The sequence below is a fragment of the Heteronotia binoei genome, chromosome 17, assembly GCF_032191835.1.
Source record: "Heteronotia binoei isolate CCM8104 ecotype False Entrance Well chromosome 17, APGP_CSIRO_Hbin_v1, whole genome shotgun sequence".
NCBI classification, from domain to species: Eukaryota; Metazoa; Chordata; class Lepidosauria; order Squamata; family Gekkonidae; genus Heteronotia; species Heteronotia binoei.
In genome coordinates, this window is record NC_083239.1 from 2,589,707 (window position 1) to 2,611,414 (window position 21,708).

At 44.1% G+C, this 21,708-nt stretch overlaps 1 protein-coding gene across 1 annotated transcript in view; it reads right to left on the bottom strand.

Annotated features, from left to right (window-relative positions):
• The window catches only part of TM7SF3 (transmembrane 7 superfamily member 3), a 50,922-nt gene that overhangs the window by 16,169 nt on the left and 13,045 nt on the right, over positions 1–21,708 (bottom strand). Inside the window, exons 2-8 of the mRNA XM_060258130.1 lie at positions 18,672–18,832; positions 16,361–16,511; positions 6,718–6,838; positions 5,313–5,484; positions 4,009–4,186; positions 1,456–1,542; positions 245–325 (exon numbers count right to left, since the gene is read on the bottom strand). Of these exons, the coding sequence (XP_060114113.1) occupies positions 245–325; positions 1,456–1,542; positions 4,009–4,186; positions 5,313–5,484; positions 6,718–6,838; positions 16,361–16,511; positions 18,672–18,832 (951 nt within the window). The remainder of the gene's footprint in view (positions 1–244; positions 326–1,455; positions 1,543–4,008; positions 4,187–5,312; positions 5,485–6,717; positions 6,839–16,360; positions 16,512–18,671; positions 18,833–21,708) is intronic.

Here is a 21,708-nt window from a genome sequence, read left to right on the forward strand (position 1 = left end):
CAATCTTGGCCGCATTGTACCACTGACACTCCCAGAGTTTGCGCAATGAACCTGTTGAGGCCTACAGGTGCCGCCCAGGAAGATCTCCTTAATCATCGTTGTTCAATAAGCCAAGATGGAGATGCAACGGCACAAGAGACAACCTTAAACTGGCCAGGTCTTATTACCAAGGAGACACATTTTCAAACTGGAGGCACGAAAACTTAGTATTTTCAGACAGATCCACCTTTGCATCTTCTCTTACCATCATAATGAAGGTCAGTTGTTCTGGTAATTGCGATAAAGAAAAAGAATGCCACGAAAACGAAGCCCATGAAGAACAGATCTAAGGGGAAACGATAGAAGACTTTATTAAAACAGTGCATCAGGAAGAGAGCCAGTGAGATGTAGTACTTAAGAGGAGGAAGGGCCTTCGTTTAAATCCCTGCTCTGCCATGAAGTCCAGCGTGTGACCAGGGGTCCTCACAGATCCCCAGCCTAACCTACCTCAAAGGAAAAAAGGATAAAGATAAAATGGGAGAGAGAAGAGAACCAAGAAGTTGAGCTAAAGAAAGGGTGGGGAAAGGGCACTCAATAGATTATAAAGCACAAACTGGACAAAGTCTCACTTTTTTGCAGCCCTAACAGTATTGTCATGTCCCTCAGATACGCATGGGACAGAATGTAGGATCTAAGGAAAATCACAGCCTATGAATTCATTCCACTAGTAGAGGCACCCACTCTCTGTTAAGCTACTTTCCAGTTTGGTGTAGTGGTTAAGTGTGCGGACTCTTATCTGCGAGAACCGGGTTTGATTCCCCACTCCTCCACTTGCACCTGCTAGCATGGCCTTGGGTCAGCCATAGCTCTGGCAGAGGTTGTCCTTGAAAGGGCAGCTGCTGTGAGAGCCCTCTCCAGCCCCACCCACCTCACAGGGTGTCTGTTGTTGGGGAGGAAGGTAAAGGAGATTGTGAGCCGCTCTGAGACTCTTAGGAGTGGAGGGCAGGATATAAATCCAATATCTTCTTCTTCATCTTCTTCTACTTTCACTAAACCTCCTTATAATCAACCACATTGTTGCAGAAACTAATTCTGGTCCATCCTTACACTGGGTTGGTGAGACTGATCATTTAACCCTTCTCAGTGGAAGGACACATCAGTATTACCCAACACGAGAAATTTCTGTTTGTATCTACGCAAGTCCCTGCTCTGAGTTTTCTTCATGCTAATCATAGGCTTGCCCAAGTCAGTAAGTCTGTCAGAAGCTTAGAAAACACTGAAAACAGGCTCTTCCTATTGCAAGCATGAAGCGCGTGTAATATTTGATTTTAGGGACAAAGAGCGCCTCTGTCAGAACGTTGTCAGGTTTCACAATTCAGGACACAAACTAAGCGACCCTACAGGATTCCAACTAGGCAAATTCAGCTATAGCGGGAACAGAACCCCTATGAAATACAGTCTTGTTCTTGTAAATACCTGTTTTCCAGAAACGATGTCCAAAGAAACAGACAAAGAGACTGAGGATGGCAAGCACGGTAAAGAACAATTTGGTGGAGAGTCTTCCTGCAGAAGGAAAGAAGGATGGGCTGAGTTCAGGCTCCTCACAGTGAAGCACTAAGCAATGTTCAGAGCGTTTTCTTCCAAGGAATGATTGAGAGCCAACTTTGGCCAACCAGCCACCACTTTAATCCAGACACAATCATATGATTGGAGAATTCCAAAATGAAAGGGCGTTGTTTGTGTGTAACCAGAAACAATGATCTGCCACTCGGTAAGCGATTCTTGAGATCCCTCGTCCCACACACTCTCTCCTCCCCTGTGTCCACATTATCAGTCATAACATCTGAGCCACAAACTGTTTGCTGCAAAGACTGAAACCTTTTGATTACCATGTGCAAGCAATGAGTATGTAAATCAGAAATTACCACTAAGCTTAAGAACATAAGAGAAGCCATGTTGGATCAGGCCAACGGCCCATCCAGTCCAACACTCTGTCACACAGATCGGCCAGTCACCATCTTCTGACCATCCCTGGCCCAAGGGACGTTGGCTTGCCTCGACCAGGGCCAGAGCTTTTTCAGCCCTGGCCCCGATCTGGTGGAATCAGCTCCCTACGGAGGTTCGGGTCCTCCCGGATTTGTTATCATTCCGGAGGTCCTGTAAGACGGAGCTGTTCCACCAGGCCTATAGCTGAGGCAGACAGACGTCCATACCATCTAAACTCATCCCCCTGCACTGACTGCACTGATCTGTCCATACATGCCACCTTAATGTACGCGGTGGCTTAATCGCTTTAATTTTAAATTGTTTTAACTGTTTAAACTTTTAATCGTTTTAAACTGGTTTGATTGTTTTATTATTTTGGAAGCCGCCCTGAGCCCACTATGGGAAAGGGCGGCCTATAAATCTGTAAAATAAATAATAATAAATAATACATTTTGGATCCCTGAAGACTTGCACATTTTAGTGTGCGACTAGCAATGAAAAATAGGAGTCTGAATCAAACTAATGTCAAACTGACGATGATTCATGCTGAAGGCATGCAAGGAATATGAAGTAATTCTGCCATTAATCATGCAAAAGCCACATCTGGTAGGAGTCAACCAAAAGGCCCTTGACCCAAGGACCTAATAGGTTCCCTTCCAGATTATCTGACCTTAATAATGACCCAAATAATCAAGACATTGAGCAAGGGGCCAGCCCCAGCCTTTTACTCCTTACCTTAAGTGCTGTATAGGGAGATTTCTCCCCATACTCCATCATGTAAAATACTCAGCCATCTACTTGCCTATCTAAACTCTCAATCTCCCTAAAGGAACACTTCTCCTTGATACTTTTACCTGTAATGCAAAGACCACCAACTTCCTTCCACAATGTACAAAAATACACCCTTTTCCAATTAGCTCATCTCCTTTTAGCTCATCGGGGACTTTTTATCACTCCCACATTCCAATGTCAACGCCTTCTTGCTCCTCAATCTTAGCAAAAATGGTTATCGTCAGGAACAAGTTTCTGATGGCACTACTTTGCCGGTATTATCTTTGCTTATTAATGATCCATTATTATCATGTTGTTACCACTGTATTTATGTAATGTAGCAACTCCATACTGTGATTGTATCCAAGAATACTAACCCCATGATTTTTGTAGCTATTTAGTATTTTGTGCATTGTGGGATGTTCCAGGCCTGCAGGTGGAAGAGAAGCACGGGGAGACAACTCTAATCTAGTCTCCCTGGGTAACGCTGATAGGAACCAACGGTAATGGGAAGGATGTGTGGAATTTAATTTAATTTAATTTTTCGATTTATACCCCGCCCTCTCCCGCAAGCAGGCTTTTGGATTCCAGTCTGTTACCCCAACTGTATGGTTGGCTTCTCTACTTTTCCATACTGTTCTCCTGTGCTCCAGGACTGCCCAGCTGTCTTCAGGAAGCAGGCTTGTATGTCTTTGATTCTCCCCTTTTATTCCCTCCGTTAGTAGCAGATAGTTTGTTAGGGAAAGGGTTTAAACTGCATTTGTACTTCACATGAGCAACTATTTCCTTTGTATAATGCCTCTATTTTTATGTACCTGACGTAACACGGCTCTCTTTTTGTTAACTTGATAAATTTATTTATTTAAGAAGCTTATTCCCCTTCATTTCAGAGTTGGTTTGTAAGTCAACCCCCTTCATTTCAGAGGTGGTCTGCATCTCATCCCCCACATACACAGGTTATGGTCTCACTGATTGATACCCCACAATACATATTTTGTCTTTGCTAGCAGAAGGATGCTTTTGCTCGCTCTAGGGGCAGCATGTGTATTGGTGATTTGGGTAACATTCTGGTCTAGCAATGGGGAGGACAGCAACCATGCCAATTTCTTTACTTCAAGAGCTAGCTTTGATTCCCAATCCATTAAGTCAGAATCTCATTAATAAAGAACCAGTACAAGGTGGCTCCAGGTGAGTCATCCATCCTCCCACAGGATTTGGCAAAAACTATCACCTCGGAAGCTGCGTTCTCTTATATCCATTATGTTGACTTACTAAAGGAGGAGCAGTTACCAACCACAGTATTCAGGCTACAGGCATACGTGTGTACAGGTACATATGCGGCAGACGTGTTCCACAGTGGATCCCTCACTATGACATTGTAAATCACTCCTTGTCCAGGGAGTGATGAGAAGTACAGGTCCGTTTTGTCTTCACTACTTAAGGTCATCATCTGAAGAGGAAAAGAGAAAAGAAATGGTTCCATTAGTTATTAGCAAAAATTTCTTAGCAAACATTTCCAATCTCCTCCATCTTTCCACACATTCCAGTTGGAAGACAAGCATCCGTTTTCTTGAGTTTCTTCTGAACACAAGAAAGGGAATCCAGGAAAAGTCAGCTACTTCAAAACTATTGCGTACCATCACATTTGAATCCTGCCCTTCAAGGAAATAATAATAATAATGAGGAGGAGGAGAAGGAGGACAGGAAAGGGCTCATGCTTTCTTGATTACATTTGCTTTGCTCAAAATAAGGCAGCCTTCTTGGTGGCTGGAGAGGGCTCTCACAGCAGCTGCCCTTTCAAGGACAACCCCTGCCAGAGCTATGGCTGACCCAAGGCCATGCCAGCAGGTGCAAGTGGAGGAGTGGGGGATCAAATCCGGTTCTCCCAGATAAGAGACCGCACACTTAACCACTACACCAAACTGGCTCTCATACATACATGGGAAGCATACATGGGAAGCTTATACCGAAGAAAGCTTATACTGCTGAGGAAAGAGACTCGCGCAAGGTCATATCAAATTTACAGTATGACTATAGCAGTAGAAAAGAGCAAAAGTCCAGTAGCACATTAAAGACTAACAAAATTTGTGGGAGGGCATGAGCTTTCGTGAGTCACCACTTACTTCTTTAGATACAGCTAGAATGTGAATCCACTTGTCATATCTTGAAAAGTGATTTCAGATGCTGTATGACAACCCCAGGCAAATGACAATAGCAGGATCAACTGGATTAGGTGTGATATGCAGTAGGAGAGGAGAAATCAGCAGTGGTAATGAGAAAGGAAACCTAGGTCTCAATTCAGTCCAGGAGGATGCAGTGTCTTGAGCTTCATTATCATTTGCAATTCAGCAATCTCTCTTTCTAATCTCCCTTCAAAATTCCTTTGTAAGAGAACTGTACTCTTAGGCCAGCAACTGAATGTCCTAGAAGGTTAAAATGTTTCCTTGCTGGTTTTTGAATGTCTTCTATTTTCAATTTTCTATTGATTGTGACAATCCTCACCATCTCCAAGTAAAGGGATTTTAGATAGCAGATACTGCAGTGTCCTCTATACAAGGCAAAACCATGGTACTTACTTTGATTCCATTTACTACAATGTCTTGTACCGCAGACATCTTCCTCATGTGGCTCACAAATGCAGCTTCAGACATATCATTCTCTGGTAGGAAATGCTGATAGATGTCATAGTACAGTCTCCACCTCGTGTCTCGGTCAGTTCCAGAATCACATGAAGGTGGGTTTGCACCTCTGGAAGATTGCAGAATATTTATTTTAAAAGCAATAACCTGATATTTAAACTTTTATTCAATTTTCTGAAGCTGCTTAGCATTAGCTATTGTTGTTCCCTCAATCCCACCGCCATATACCACTGGAAAACCACTCAAAGGAATCACAGTAAATACATCTTGAAAGTCATGACATAATATTAAAGAAGTTAGATGGCTCAGACAGATGCTGCAGATATTTTAATTCCTCATAAGTAAATCATTCTGCCAAAGTTTTGCTTGCGCGAAGTGAAGGAAAGAGGCCCAAAAGCCTTGACGGATTTAGGCAAAAACATTGCGCCCCCCCCCCCGAAAAGTTAATTAGTTAAGACAAAATGTTTTCTGAAGGAATGAGAAAAATGCTTTAGATTTTAAATCAAAGTGCATAGTACGACGACTTACGTAAAAATCTAAAGTATTAGATAATCATTGCTGTATATGCTATAGAATCACATTTCCATTTTGTTTAAACATGGCTAATTCTGTCCACAGTTAATTTGTAACATTTTGCATGATAATACAGTACTGATAAATTTAATTATTAAAGTTACATTTGATGTCTAAATATGCTTAGTCCTAATGTGACTGTATGAGCCTGGTTGTGTCCAAATAATAGATTCCTATTTTACTATAAAATGTAAAATTTAAAAGAATTATTTTTCCTACTCTTGATATGTGTGCTAAGGTAGCACAAAGTACAGTAGTTTGCAGCTCTCTTTAATAAGGGAATATTCACCATTTTACTTATAAAAACAATTTTTCATAATATCATTGTAAAAATAGGAAAACGATATTAAACGTGTGATGTTTTTAAGATAGAAAAAAATAAGCTTAGGTCTGTTAAGCAAGTTTTCATATATTTCGGTTTTTCTCAGATTTCAACATCCTTCCCAAGGCTTCAGAACTTCTAAAAGATGAACAGAAATCCTGGAAATCTGAAAATCTAGTCCTCAGTAGAGGCTAAAGTCCCAGTCTTTCTCACCATAATGCTTCCCTGCAACAGATGATAATCCTCTACATCTTCATTTTGCCCCTTGGTTGGCCATGTAGGCAGGGGACAAACACTAGCCTTTACAGATGTTGGATTTTACAGACACTAGCCTTTACAGATGTTGGATTTTACTGAGGGGCTTCCATAGTTGTTGACCCTTCCCCCACACTTTTATTTTGTCCTCCAGAACTGAGCTTCTTTGCAAATGAGAGCTAGCTGCAATACCTGGGGTATCCAAGATTTGCTGGGGCAAATTTAATGTGTGTTTCAGCTATGTTATACTCTAAATAAATATTGGGATCAATTTCCAAAGCAAACTCCAGATTACAGCCACCAGGGATTGGATCTAGGTAGAAACAAAAGACAACAGTTAATGCCAGGAAAGGAAAGAGAAGTCATTTCAGAGGGGGGAAAGGAAGGTGAATTCATGAGACTGGCTCTTGATTTGTAAACCATCATCTACTGGAATGGTGGGACACAGGTACCGGAGCTTGCCCCCCAGAGACTATCAAAACCAAGAAGAAACAAATCGTTCTCACAGGAAATTTCAGGCATGGGTGGCCAGCAGTACAAAAAATATAGAAAGCTTTAAATCCACAGGTGATTTCTGGAAAATGCATGGTGGTAGAGCTGAGAGACACAAAAGCCATCCGTAAATAAATAATGAGAAGCAGAAAAGCAAGGTGGGGGACCAAGACCATAGAATCATAGAATGACAGAATTGGAAGGGACCTCCAAGGTCATCTAGTCCAACCACGTGCACAATGCAGGAAATTAACAAGTACCTTCTCCCTATGCACACATTCAGTGGCCCTTGCTCCAAGCCCAGAAGTTGGAGGGCATGGAAGCTTTGTTTCACTCAGGGCTGGTGCGTGGGAGCTGGAGAACTAGGTGATTGCCCAGGGTGCCAACTCTTAGGGGTGGGGGGCAGGTGCCCCCTTCCCGCTCACGCCATCCCTGAGCCTCCCACTCAGTTTTTCTCGGCTCTGAGGGATCGGAGGAGCTTTCTTAATCCTTCAGAGCTGAGAAAGAGTAGTGTTTCCCTTCCCCAGCATCCTCTGAGTAGGTTTTGTAATAGTTCTCGATAATCTTTGCCATTTCCTTATTTGAGAATCTTTCTATATCAGGGGTGGCCAATGGTAGCTCCCCAGGTGGTTTTTTTTGCCTACAACTCCCATTAGCCCCAGCCATTGGCCATGCTGGCTGGGGCTGATGAGAGTTGTAGGCAATTAAACATCTGGAGAGCTACCATTGGCAACCTCTGTTCTATATTATCGCTTCCTCTAAAAGCTAAGATAGTTCTTTTCACCCGTTCTTATTTATTTATTTATTGGATTTATATCCCGCCCTCCCCACCGAAGTAGGCTCAGTCTGTATGCCAGCCATCTACCTGGTTTGTTGGCATTTTCAAAATAATTATGTTTGGCAAATTTTAGTTTCTTTTTTACTTCTTCCATCAATAAAAGGTTGAGTTGATGTTGCAGGAGTTATTTTATTTATTTCATCAAATTTATATCCCGCCCTCCCCTAGCGGGCTCAGTTTAATGTGAGATTGAATTCTGTTCTGAAAGCTTGTTTGAGATCTTCTTCCGCTTCACACAATTTCAAGTTTAGATCTTGGGTTTGGTTTAATCTATCTTTCTTGAATTTGGCTGCATACCTAATAGCTAGTCCTCTAAAAAAGGCTTTACTGGTATCCCACACTGTTTGCATGGTTACTTCCTGGTTCATATTTTGTTTAAAGAAGAAGTTCTCTTTTGGTTTCCTGCACAAAGGGGCGATCCTAGATTTGGTCCAAAGTAATGCCCAGGACCTGGTGAGAGATGTAAAAGTGCTTGGCAACAGTGACCATAAAGTTATTGATTTCACCAGTTGTATAAATAGGGAGTAGCCCCAAAATAACAACACAACCACTTTTAACTTTAAAAGGGGAAAATTCTCTGACATGAATAGGCATGTGAAGAGGAAACTGAAAGGAAAGGTAAAGAGAGTCAAAACCCTTGGAGAAGCTTGGAGGCTATTTAAAACTACAATCCTATAAGCTCAGATAAAATATATACCACAAGTTAGGAAAGCTCACAAATAGAAACATAGAATCATAGAGTTGGAAGGAACCTCCAGGGTCATCTAGTCCAACCCCCTGCACAATGCAGGAAACTCACAAACCCCTCCCCTTAAATTAACAGGATCTTTATTGCTGTCAGATGGCCATCCAGCCTCTGTTTAAAAACCTCCAAGGAAGGAGAGCCCACCACCTCCCAAGGAGGAAGCCTGTTCCACTGAGGAATCGCTCTGTCAGGAAGTTCTTCATAATGTTGAGCCGGAAAGTCTTTTGATTTAATTTCAATCCATTGGTTCTGGTCCTACCTTCCGGGGTCCTACCTTTCACTTTCCTGCCCTCGCAACTGGCCCACCATGTCCTTGCTCTTTTTCTTACTCTGAACATAAAAACCCTTTTTTGTTGTTTTTAGCATCTTTGGCCAGCCTAAGCTCATACTGAGCTTTAGCTTTCCTAACTGTTTCTCTACAAGCACTGGTGATTTGTTTATATTCATCCTTGGTTATAAGGCCCTCCTTCCAATTCCTAAAGGAGTCTCTTTTATTTCTCTTTAGAGAGCTGTTTATGGAGCCATCTCAGCTTCTTTAGGCTTTTTCCATTTTGTCTTCTCATAGGAATCGTCTGTGATTGTGCTTTCAGTATTTCGCTTTTAAGAAACTCCCACCCCTCCTGAACCCCCTTCTTCCTAAGTATTTCTGACCATGGAATTTTACCCAAGTTTATCGAAGTTTGCCTTTCTGAAGTCCAACCTATACGTCTGACTGCATATAGCTTTTCTGTTCCCTAAGACTGTAAATTCCAAAATCACATGGTCACTACTGCCCAGGGTGCTCACTATTTCCACTTCTTCCATCAATTCTTTCTTGTTGGTGAGAATCAAATCCAAGATAGCAGATCCCCTTGTTTCCTTCTTCACCTTCTGGAAAAGGAAGTTGTCAGCAAGACAAGTCAGGAATCTATTTGACTTTTCCTTTTTAGCAGAGTTGGACTTCCAATAGATGTCTGGATAACTGAAATCTCCCATGATCTCCCATGTATCCCTTCTCTTGGAGAACTTTGCAATCCGTTGTAGGAGTATCTCATCCAAGTCCTCTGCCTGGCTTGGTGGTCTATAGCAGAACCCCACATAAAAATCACTGTTATTTTTTACTCCTTTTATTTTTACCCAGGGACTCTCAAGCAAACTACCAGGCTCAGATTCACATATTTCCTCACAAGTATATACCTCCTTCACATATACTGCTACGCCTCCGCCCTTTCTCATTTTGCCTGTCTCCTTTTAAATAAGTTGTAACCCTGAATCCTAATATTCCAGTTGTGACTGTCATCCCACCAAGATGGCCTATTATGTCATAGTCTCCTTCCTTTATTGGGACTTCCAGTTCCTCCTGTTCGTTTCCCATACTCTGTGCATTAGTGTAGAGACATCGGAATCCACGTTTTATGCATCCCGAGGGTTTAAGTTTCCGTACAAACCTGCAAGTTAACATTACCTAGCGTATGCGCCACTCTCTGCAAATCTTTAATGTTCTTATCCCCAGTTTCTGGCATCATACGATGTTTTGAATTATTGTATAAGGTATGTGACAGAACTGGCCCAATTCTGCCTTCAGACCCAGTCCCGTCAACTCCCTTTTGAGTTGCCAGCTTGTCTTCTTCCCACCACTAGGGCACGCTGCCACCACCTGCTCAATTTAGGGGTTCCTGACCGAGAGGAACAGGACTCCCAATCCCCCTTCCCAGTTCTGTGGCCTCAAGGTCCTCTGCCAACCTAGCACCTAGTTATGACAGAGACCAAAGTCCTTCTTTGGGAGACCCCTGGTGGATTGGCACTCTTGCCAACTGTATGCCTTCCCCCTTCCCTGGACTCCCCTCTTGAGTAGCAGGATCTACGGCGGTTGGGGAAACTATGTGGTACAGAGGGACTACCTTTTTAAACAGACAAAATATTTATTTAAAACACAACTATATACAGGCATTATAAAATTGTGAACAGAAGAACTAAATCATACTCCTTTCCCTAGGTTGTAACCGTTTTATTTTGCTGCACAAAAATGAGGTTTTAGACAAGCAATTTTTTGCAGAAGAAGATATGTTTGAAAATTCACTGGTTTCAATACCTGCAAATTAAGCACATGTTTTTCTCCCCTCAAATTCAAGTAATGCGTACTCGCCCCTTAACAGCTTTTGAGGCTTTGCTCAAGGACTTGAAGGGTCATTCTAAAGGTATGTTATCCAAATTATACAAAGTTCTGCTTAATACATCTGAAACTAAACCTCTAAACTATCAGGCTAGTTGGGTCAAAGACATTAATAAACATATCGATAGCTTTCAGTGGAACAGAATTTGGTCCTCATATGGTAACAAATCTAATATTTGTAATATTAAATTACAATCTGTAAAAATTCTTATGAGGTGGTATTGATCAGCTAGGTTACATAAATTTGTCCCTTCTATTACACCTAGTTGCATTAAAAATTGTGGTGAGGTTGCTTCATTTATACATGGATGGTGGATGTGTAAGCATATTTCAAAATTTTGAAAACAAATCCAATTTCAGATCAAACTTATTACAGGCTACTTTCTCCCTCTAAAACTTGATGCATGTCTTTTACACAATTGGAAAGATCATGCGCTTAACAAAGGTACTGCTGAATTAATTAATATTTTGATTGCAGCAGCTAGAATGATGATAGCTGCAAACTGGGTAAACTCTTCTCCACCTTTATTAGATCAATGGTCTCATAGGCTGTGGGAATTGTTTGTTCTGAATAAAACTATATGCAATTCTTTTGATTTTTTTCAATTGAGCAATATGACAGTGAGGGTGGGGGAGGAGGGCAGGTGCACTGAGGAGCACTTGACAACCAGACTGTTGAGGTTGGGGGGCACAAGTAGGTAGCCTCACCTAGGGCTCCAGAAGGCCTAGCACCTGCCCTGCCCGGGAGACCACCTCAACTAAGATGTTGACTGGAAAGGGAAAATGGTTCAACTGCCTGCAGCCACAGAAAGCTATCAGGGGAAAGCTAGAACCTTAGTGAAAAAAACCCCAAGGGGAGGACTTCAGAACCAAAGGCAAAGTCCAATATTGAAAATGAAGTCTGTTATATGCAAATCGAAAAAATTTGCAATGGCCCAGAGTTATAGGAATGTTGAAATATGCCTCAGATAGAGCTATGGAGGCCACGAAGTCCCCCTGATGGAAAGCCGCCACGATGGCCGTCAGGGTCTCCATTCTGAATTTCCTTGCGCCTACACTTTGTTAATCCGTGTTAAATCCAGGATGACCCTACCATCCCTGTCATTGAAGAACACTGTCATTGTTCCTGAAAAGCCACAGGCTCTACAGCTCCTACGTCCAGCTGATATAGAAAGACCAGCTGGAGAGGATTGTGTTTGTTCGAGAGATCAGTTCTTGGGGACTTCCAGGAAAATGATGGCAAGTACACTTTGCCCTTAGCAAGCTGAGTACTCGTTGTACCAACCTCGAAAGGATGGAAGGCTGAATAGACCTTGAGCTAGCTACCTGAACCCAGCTTCTGCTGGGATCGAGCTCAGGTCATGAGCAGAGCTTGGACTGCAGTACTGCTGCTTACCACTCCACTCCACCAGGTTCCTTTGTTGGTGACAGACCTGTGCCACTGGAAAGGAAACCTATGTAAATGACTCCCCAGTTCTGATGCCATGCGGGTTCGTGGCGCAATCACACTGAATTTGTTTCTGAGTTCCCTTAGAAGCTTGACCCTGTTTGCTAGAGCAGGAAGACGACCTATTCTCTCTGGATTTGCGCTGCCACTTCCCTTTAAAGGGTTTGTTGTAGCCTGGCCTGGGATCAAGTCTGAGAGCCAGTTTGGTGTAGTGGTTAAGTGAGTGGACTCTTATCTGGTAGAACTGGGTTTGTTTCCCCACTCCTCCACTTGCAGCTGCTGGAATGGCCTTGAGTCAGCCATAGCTCTCGCAGAGCTTATCCTTGAAAGGGCAGCTTCTGTGAGACCCCTCTCAGCCCCACCCAGCTCACAGGGTGTCTGTTGTGGGTGGGGGGGAGAAGATATAGGAGATTGTAAACTGCTCTGAGTCTCTGATTCAGAGAGAAGGGCGGGGTATAAATCTTCAGTCTTCTTCAAAAACACCCCCACAAAAAATTGTTAGCACCATTGAAAGAAACTGTTGCCACTTTAGCTCTTGTTGCTGGGACTGCATCCCAGTATCTGGTGCTGTTCACAATGGCCAGGTCAGAAGTCCAGGAGATGGTTGCTCTAGTGAAAGAAGAACATGTGACTGAGGCACTACAGAGATTGTCCAAAGTCTCCCAGGGACCCTCTGAAGGACCTATTCTGTCCTTTGGCATGCCATCTGTGCCCATGGGGAGCACTGAGAAGGATGCAAAATAACTGATAGGATCATCCACTGCTGGAAGTCTGAATTTCTTGGAAGCTCCTGATATAAGAGAATAAAACTTAGCAAAAAGAAGATTTAGCTTTAGGTTTTGCTGGCTGTTCGCATTCGGCTTCATCACTGAGTAAAACCCCAGCTGATAGAGGCACCCCAGGTGGATTTATTGCCTGACTTTGGCAGTGATTTTATCAGAGCCCTTGGAAATTGAGCATCCTCCTCTATTATCCCATTTGGGGTATAAGAGAAGTCCAGAGTTGCCAAGACCTTCAATGAGAGTCTAATATTGGGGAACTCTTGGGAAAGCAGACTGGCTAAATCTCTGCCTCTTTCTCATATAATTCAACTTCTTCAACAGAAGAGAAGGCTGAGGAGTCAGAACATCTATTTCGGGCACTAAACAGAGGACTGTAATCCCTGGGGGGGCCTGTAATTTGTTTTGTTCAACTCTTTTCTCTTTTCTTTTTTAAACGGATTAAAGAATTTACGCACACCCTCATCTCTGCCCCATTTCTTGGGCTTAGAGTCTGTCTCTGAGGCCTCTTTCCAAAGGTCATGAAGATGACTGGCTTTGGCACCTTCCCCTAAAATATCCATGGTTTGACTCTCAAACTGCGTGTTATTATTGGATGAAGGGGAATTTGGCAGTTAGAATTCACATGTTGAGTCCTCCATGTTGAATCCCTGGGCTGCAACTGAAAGTGAAAGCAGTCCCTCAGTCTGAAGCATTAATCCCTCTAGGACCCAAGAGCTGATTCGGTATAAGGTAGCTTCTAAAATGGTCACATTTCCCTCTCTTTTTCTCCCTGAAGGCCTGCAGCCTGAGTAGGCTTCCCAACCCTCCCGCCCTGGCGGGGGACCCCAGGGTTTCCACCCTCTTCCCCCGCTCCCCAAAAAAACGGAAGCAGGGGGAGGGGGGAAACAGCGCCGGGGAGCATGGTGAGCCGCCCGATCCTGGGCGCCATGCCGCACCGCCCCATCCCCGCCCACCGCAGCTGCTCCTCCGAGATGGGCCCAGGCTGAGCCCATCTCGGAGGAGCAGCCAAGAGCAGCACAGGCAAAACCAGAGAAGGGGAGGGCGAGGCAGGCCAGGAGCATGGCGAGCCGCGAATCCGGGCCCTTCTAGGACCCAGACTTGTGGCTCGCCATGCCCCCGGCCCGCCTCCACTCCCCCCTCCACTTCCACCTCAGAGGCGGAGCGGGCGAGGCCGCCATGCCGCTGCCACCTCTTCTCTGCTCACCGTGGCTGCTCCTCCGAGATGGGCTCAGCCTGAGCCCATCTCGGAGGAGCAGCCACGGAGAGCGGAGAAGAGGCGGCAGCTGCGGGGCGGCTCGCCATGCTCCCCGGCGCCGTTTCCCCCCTCCCCCCTAGCTCCACCCCGGTGTCTCCTGGCTCCACCCCCAAAGTCTCCTGGCTCCACCCCCAAAGTCCCCAGATATTTCTGGGGTTGGACTTGGGAACCCTAAGCCTGAGGGAAACAAAGAACCTTATTACCCAGGGGAAAAACAAACCTCCGGCTCCCAACCACACCGAAAGGAAGGGAGGGGGGAAATTTTCTTAGCCATTTGCCCACCAGGTTTCCTTTACAAATGAGTAACACTGTGGCCCAGGCAGAGGAAAAGGGAAAATGATGGATCAATGCCCAGGGCACAACCCTACCTTATTTGCAGGCTGCAGCCAGCTTGGACCTCCACCGGCTCTGAATAAATCATCTAAGCCAGGATAGATGAGGTCTCAGCCTTCTGGGCTAGCATGCCTGGGTGACGCAGCTCCAGAGACTGCTGCTGACTCTACCGCTCACTTCTGTGTCCCCACAAGTGCAGGATCATGAAAGAACCAGCCAGGAGGGATACTAGAGGCAAAAGTGGGAGTCAGTGAAGCTCCAAGACCACTGAGGGACCAGCCTGTGGTTTCAGCGTCAAAGGAGCCATGCGGCTGCCACAGTGGAGAATGGGATACCAGAGAGGCTTGGGTGCCTAGGTACCTTCCTGTCTGGTTTCCTGGTCGCCTCAGTTTCTTTCTTCTTATTAGGATCTTCAAGTTCAATATGTCCTGTTTCAAGGGCAGGGCTGGTAAGACTGGGAAACCAGGAGATAAGCCCCTCCCCTCCAGGATCAAGTTTAAGCTGGGCCTGTCCTCGAAGAGGAGGAGCGACATTCCCAGTAGTAAGGGCTGACCCACTACCAGGACCACCGGAGAACCTCTCCAGGATCCCTGGCAAAACTGGCCTGGAAAAAACTGCTGCCTGAGGCCTTTGAATAGAAGGATAAGTAAGACCAAGTGGAACATGGTGGAATGGTAATACATGCCATGAGACAAGCCGTTCTTTATGGATGCAGGAACAAGCCTAACAAAGCCATGTGCTGAGAAACCACTCCTGTCTGGTGTGCAGCTCATCCCATCCCATACCATACCAAACCTTTAATGGCATAATAGATTCAGATAAAAATACACAGAATATAAAAATTTAAACATTGGAGATAAAATCAAGATAAAACCGAGCTTACAGATGCATTCAAACATGGTCAGAATTAAATTTAAGGATGTCAGCCAGAAATTTTGCCACAGCCTCACTAACCACCCCCCCAGCATCACTCAATAAATAATAACAGGGTGGCAGAATAGACAAATCTGGAGAAAAAGAATGCTTGCCAAATAAATCTTTACGGAGGTTATGGTATAAAGAACAATCAAGCAATATATGCTGGATTGAGTCAGGGGTATTTGCTCCACAGGAGCCAAGTCTGTCGGCTAAAGGGACTCGCTGATATCTCCCTTGTAAAACTTTGGAGGGAAACGCGTTTAGTCTAGCCAACATAAATGCCCTGCGATGACTTGGAGATCTGCTTCTGTTGCAAACCACATTTTGCCATTAGACCCACACCACAAACTATGGTAATTCTCTCTTACTGACAAACAAGAAGAATTTAGAATACAAAACTAGTTGAACATATGAACATATGAAGCTGCCTTATACTGAATCAGACCCTCGGTCCATCAAAGTCAGTATTGTCTTCTCAGACTGGCAGCGGCTCTCCAGGGTCTCAAGCTGAGGTTTTTCACACCTATTTGCCTGGACCCTTTTTTGGAGATGCCGGGGATTGAACCTGGGACCTTCTGCTTCCCAAGCAGATGCTCTACCACTGAGCCACCATCCCTCCCCAAAAAGTTTGCCCCCAAAAAGCAGACGCCTTTAAGCTGAACATGATGGAAGATGAGAAGGAAGAGAGCCTGCAGGTCTTCCAGTCTGACTCCAGGTATGAAGCATGTCGATATCTCAACTTGACTTCCCAGTAAAGCCTAGGTACTAGTGGAACTAAGAACAGAAGAACTGAAATTTCTATTTTACACCAAAGGGATAGGACAGCATTAAAGAACATCAAAATATAAATGCAAGGGTATGAAGGAATTGTACCTTTTTCGGTATATGAGAGAGACACAGCTGTGCTCAGCACCTGGTGAGCAGCTACTGCCAGCAAATACCAGGTACACACAGTCTGCTGAGGCCGAAGGAGAGAAACCAGCCCTTGATCTACTCCAGTGCCAGAGCCGTTCACAGAAGGTTTCTGAGAAGCAGAAGAAAGAAATGCTTATTAAGGGACATGCCAATCTCTTCAATGTATCAGTATGCGTGCCTGTTGCAACTGAAATATCGTAGGTTGTGGAAGCAAAGATCTGTGTGGCCACTCTGAGGCCCCAGCAAACAGAACTGCAAGAGCCATACCCCACCAGCCGCTTTTTTCCTTTTTTAAACTAGGAACAGAGACCAGGAACTTTGGCCTTCTTGTCAGGGATAATTTGGGATGGGAAGCCAGAAACGAAGCTTCCCCAATTGTAAATATACATATGCCTGCATTATGCCACTTGCAAATAATAATTCCAGGTTTTGCACTTAGTGATTCAGCCCCTAATGTACTGTGTGCAAGCAACTGGATTTGTATATGGAAGAAGTCACAAATGTATTGTTAATCATAGGAAACTTTATTATAAAGTAGTATATACTTGCCAAATACGGACTAGAGGGGGCGGGGGTTTGGACACGGAGCTTTGTGGCTTATTCTCCAGCCAGGTGGCATCGGGCAACCCTATCACCTCCCTATATCTTCAGTCATCTTTTCATCACCACAATTCCTAGACAGAGCTTTCCAACCTAACTTTGTTATCAAAGGAACTCTGCAATTCATTCAGTGTTTGTTTCGTTTGTTCCCAATCCCACTGTAGATCTCAGTGAGCGAGAAAACTAGGGTTACCAGATTCTATCTTCTTTCTGGAGGGAAGATTTTTTTTTTGGGGGGGGGGTGTTCCAGGAGGGGGAGGGGGCATCCGCAAAATGATGACATCACGCAAATGGGACCCAGTGCCACCTGCACACACCCTCACTTTCCCCCAACTATTCAAAGGGTACTATCCCTTTAAATGGTTGGCGAGGAGGAAGTGGGCACCTCACACACTTGCCCTGCAAGCCACAAATTTGCTGCTTGCATGGCAGGCAGGCACGGTCCCCACCTGAAAAGAGTGTGTACAGCCCCTGCTTGAAAACAGCAGGCGCTGTCCATGTCAGCCCTACAAACCACGAACGTGCAGCTTCTGGGTCAGGTGTGCATGGTGCCTGCTCTTTTCAAGCAGGGTCACAGATAACTATTGGGGTGGAGCTTCTCTCTGCCAGCCAGCTAGCTGTTTTCAGGAGAAACCTGAAAAATCAGGGGATCCCCTGCCCTCACCTGGGGACTGAACAATATACCAAGAGAATCACGGCAAAAATGAATGGAAAAGACAAAGCATACAGCTTACCGCGACAGCCAGCTTCCGTTTTTAAATAAACTCAATCAACAACATCAGAAATTATATCATATATTAACTCATAAACAAAATAATTAGTCCTTAGTAGAAAAGGGGACGTGTGCACCAAGAGTTCACTCTATTTACATAGCATATTGCTCAGTTCATTCCTTGAAATACCGTTGCAGGAATGAAGATGATCAATGTCTATTGATGGATGCAGCCAATAATCCAAATTTGAGAAGACAAGGTCGTACTGGAACCTTTGTTTCGCCTGAGCTTCTTCCAGCTGCAAATAATCCTTTTAGCAATTTCTTCAAGCCATGGGCAAAAAACGCCAATTCATTCTTGTAATAGAGGCACTTGAGCACTTTCCAAGAGGATTATTTGCAGCTGGAAGAAGCTCAGGCGAAACAAGGGTTCCAGTACGACCTTGTCTTCTCAAATTTGGATTATTGGCTGCATCCATCAATAGACATTGATCATCTTCATTACTGCACCGCTATTTCAACCATTTCTCCTTCACTCTGCCTGGGTTCTACATGCTTGCAATTTGGCCATAAATCAGGGCACGCCATGACTAAAGAGGCAGTTGCCTAGGAGCACAGAGGGTGTTCTGGGCGCTCTTTAGTAAAGCTCTAAAACTGGAGTGGAAGCAGTTGGCTGCTCCAGGTTTGAAGGCAGTCGGCAGAGAGATCCCTGTAAGGGACATCCTTTCTCTGACAAACCTGCTCAGCCCTGTTCAAATATTATTTTCCCACCAACAAAAGAGCAGAAGGATGTGCACAAGCTCAGGACTAGCACCTCTCGTAGCAGGGAGACAGTAGCTGTGGAAGCAAAGCCTGCGTTACAAGAAATCGGCTGCAAAGCCAGTCAGCAGGGTCTGATGCAGTGCCGTGGACATTGCAGGTGCTAAGTTCAGGTCAAATAAAAAATATTGCAAATACCTTATCAAAGGAAACGGTTACGTTCTTCTGATGGGCATGGATCTGAAATATAACGACTGTCACATTGCTGACAATATTTCTCAACACAGCTTCTGTTGGAATGGTCCTGTTCAACAAGATGGTCTTAAATTTTCCCAAAGAAAGCTCGAGGGAGAGAAAATCTATGTTTAAAAGGGAGAGAGAGAGAACATTACATAGAAGTTGCTGGTAGTGAGTGAAAAAACAAATGAGACTGGCTACATGTAGGGGGGAAATTTGGTTGCTTCCACACACAGTTTTTGCCAGATCTGGTGCTGTTTCCCTACCTCCTAACCCCAGGATTCCCAAGGGGGGGGGGTGTAGCTTTTTAAAAAACTATCAGTACTATATACTACAAAGGAAAGCCTTCTTTTGATTGAAGAAGGTGTCAAGCATCGGTATTTTGAATAATCGAGCTATTGTTTAAATCAAAGACTCATTTTATTGATAATCCAACACTTGCCCAAGGAACGATACCTTGGAAGTGATACAGAATGTTACATAGCATGGAATCTTAAAGGCTACTTCAAATACAAAACATACTTCATGGCAGCAAACCCAAATCCTATCATGTAAGAAAGGGCATGAGAACTAAGCACCAATACAACCCTTCCTGCCCTCCTTCTCATTAACTGCTTCAAAACATAACATACAGATGTGAATTGCATAGAAGGTTCAAAGCACACTATCAACTACCCATTTGGATACTATAACATCTCTCAGTTCCCACACATTCCTGACTCATTGGTATGTATGGGAACTCGGGGGAGAGGCACTTCTACTTTACAATAGGAAGATTACTTGCATATCCTGCATCCTTGAGAGTCCACAGGTGGTGGAACTTGGAAGAGATCTTTATTCAGAAAAGAGGGATAATAGAAAGGAGGGGGGGGGGGAAGTATGAACACAAAATGCATACTAAATTAATACTCAGAAATATCACGCTTGACAGAAGGAGCTGGTTAAAAGCATGCTCATGGGAGAAGGGAATTATAGGTGCAAAGATACACCCCATGTGGACACTTTATTGCAGTGAGAACACAGCAGGTAGTAACTTTTCTTACAATTGATGTAGTGTTGGGATGCCAGAGGCATCCTTTTGTAAAGTGCTTACCTTTTTTTTTTTAATAACGACTCATAATTTTATCTGGTTGCATTTTTGTTTGTAGTAAAGACCATGCTGCTCCTCAGCCTTGCTAAAGTCAAGATCATAAAATGCCATCATCTGTCCCGAAACGCTAATTTGGAACAATGATGGACTGGTCAACCTTTTCCCTCTTAAAATCCTAATCGCAAGCCTGACTTTGTGCCCCTGCCTGTCTGAAGTGATAAAGCATACAGCGACTACGGACAGGTTTTTTTGCAATGGTGGCACCCCATCTCTCAAATGTCCTCCAACTGGAGACTCAGCTGGTGTCTATCCTGTTGTCTTCTACACACCAGGCTGGCACATTCCTACTTGGAATCATAGAGTTGGAAGGGATTTCCAAGGGTCATTAAGTCCAACCCCCTGCACAATGCAGGAAACATACAAATACCTTACCACCACCACCCCACACACTCCCCAGTGACTGAGTGACACCTGCTCCACACCCAGAAGATGGCAAAACAAACAAGCAAACCCAGCCCTCTAGGATCCCTGGAAAAACTGGCCTGGAGAAAAATTCCTGCCTGACCCCAAAAGCGGTAAACAGCATTTCCCTGGGTGTGTAAGAAAGGGCATGAGAACTAAGCACCAATACAACCCTTTCTGCCCTCCTTCTCATTAACCGCCTAAGTTCACAGAATCAGCATTGCTGTCAGATAGCCAGCTATCCTCTTTTTTAGAAACATCCAAAGAAGGAAAGCCCACCACTTCCCAAAGAAGCCTGTTTCACTGAGGAACTGCTCTGTCAGGAAGTTCTTCCTAACATTTAGCCAAAAACTCTGCTGATTTAATTTCAACCTGTTAGTTCTGGTCCGACCTTCTGGGGCAATTCTGTACCATCTTCTATGACAGCCCTTCAAGTACTTGAAGATGGCGATTGTATGACCTCTCAGTTGTCTCCTCTCCAGGTTAAATATACCCAACTCCTTCAGCCTTTCCTTATAGCACTTGGTCTCAAGACCCCCCACCACCACCACCATCTTTGTTGCCCTCCTCTGGACACATTCCTTCTTAAATTGTCCTTCTTAAATTGTGGTGCCCAAAACTGAACATAATACTCTAGGGTGAGATCTAACCAGAGAAGAGAAAAGTGATACCATCACTTCTCATAACCTGGACCATATACTTCTGTTGATACAGCCCAAAAATTGCATTGGTCTTTTTAGCTACTGCATCACACTGCTGATTCATGTTCAGTGTATGGTCTACTAAGATCCCTAGATCTTTTTCACACATACTACTGCCAAGACAAGTCTCTCCCATCCTATAATCATCCATTGGATTTTTCCTACCTAAGTGCAGAACTTTATATTTATCCCTGTTAAAATTCATTTCATTGGTTTTAGTTCAATTTTCCAGCCTGTGAAGATCATCCTGTATTCTGTTCTGTCTTCTACTATATTTGCAACACCTCTCAATTCAGTATCATCTGCAAATTTAATAAACATTCCCTTTATTCCTTCATCCATTTATAAAGATGTTGAACAAAACAGGTCCCAGGACAGATCCTTGAGGCACTTCAGGTGTCACTCCTTTCCAAGAGAATGAGGAACCATTCACAAGCATTCTTTGGATGCAATCTGTCAACAGTTACAGATCCACCTAACAGCTATAGGATCTAAATCACATTTTACCATCTTGTCAGCAAGTATATTATGTGGAACCTTATCAAAAGCTTTACTGAAATCAATATAAGCCATGTCCTCAGCATTCTCCTGATCCAGCAAGGTGATAACTTGCTCACAAAAAAAAGATAAGGTTAGTCTGACAGGACTTGTTCTTGATAAACCCATGCTGGCTCTTAGTATCACAACCACCTTTTCTAAATGCCCAAGGACTGACTGACAGATGATCTGTTATAGATGTCAGTAG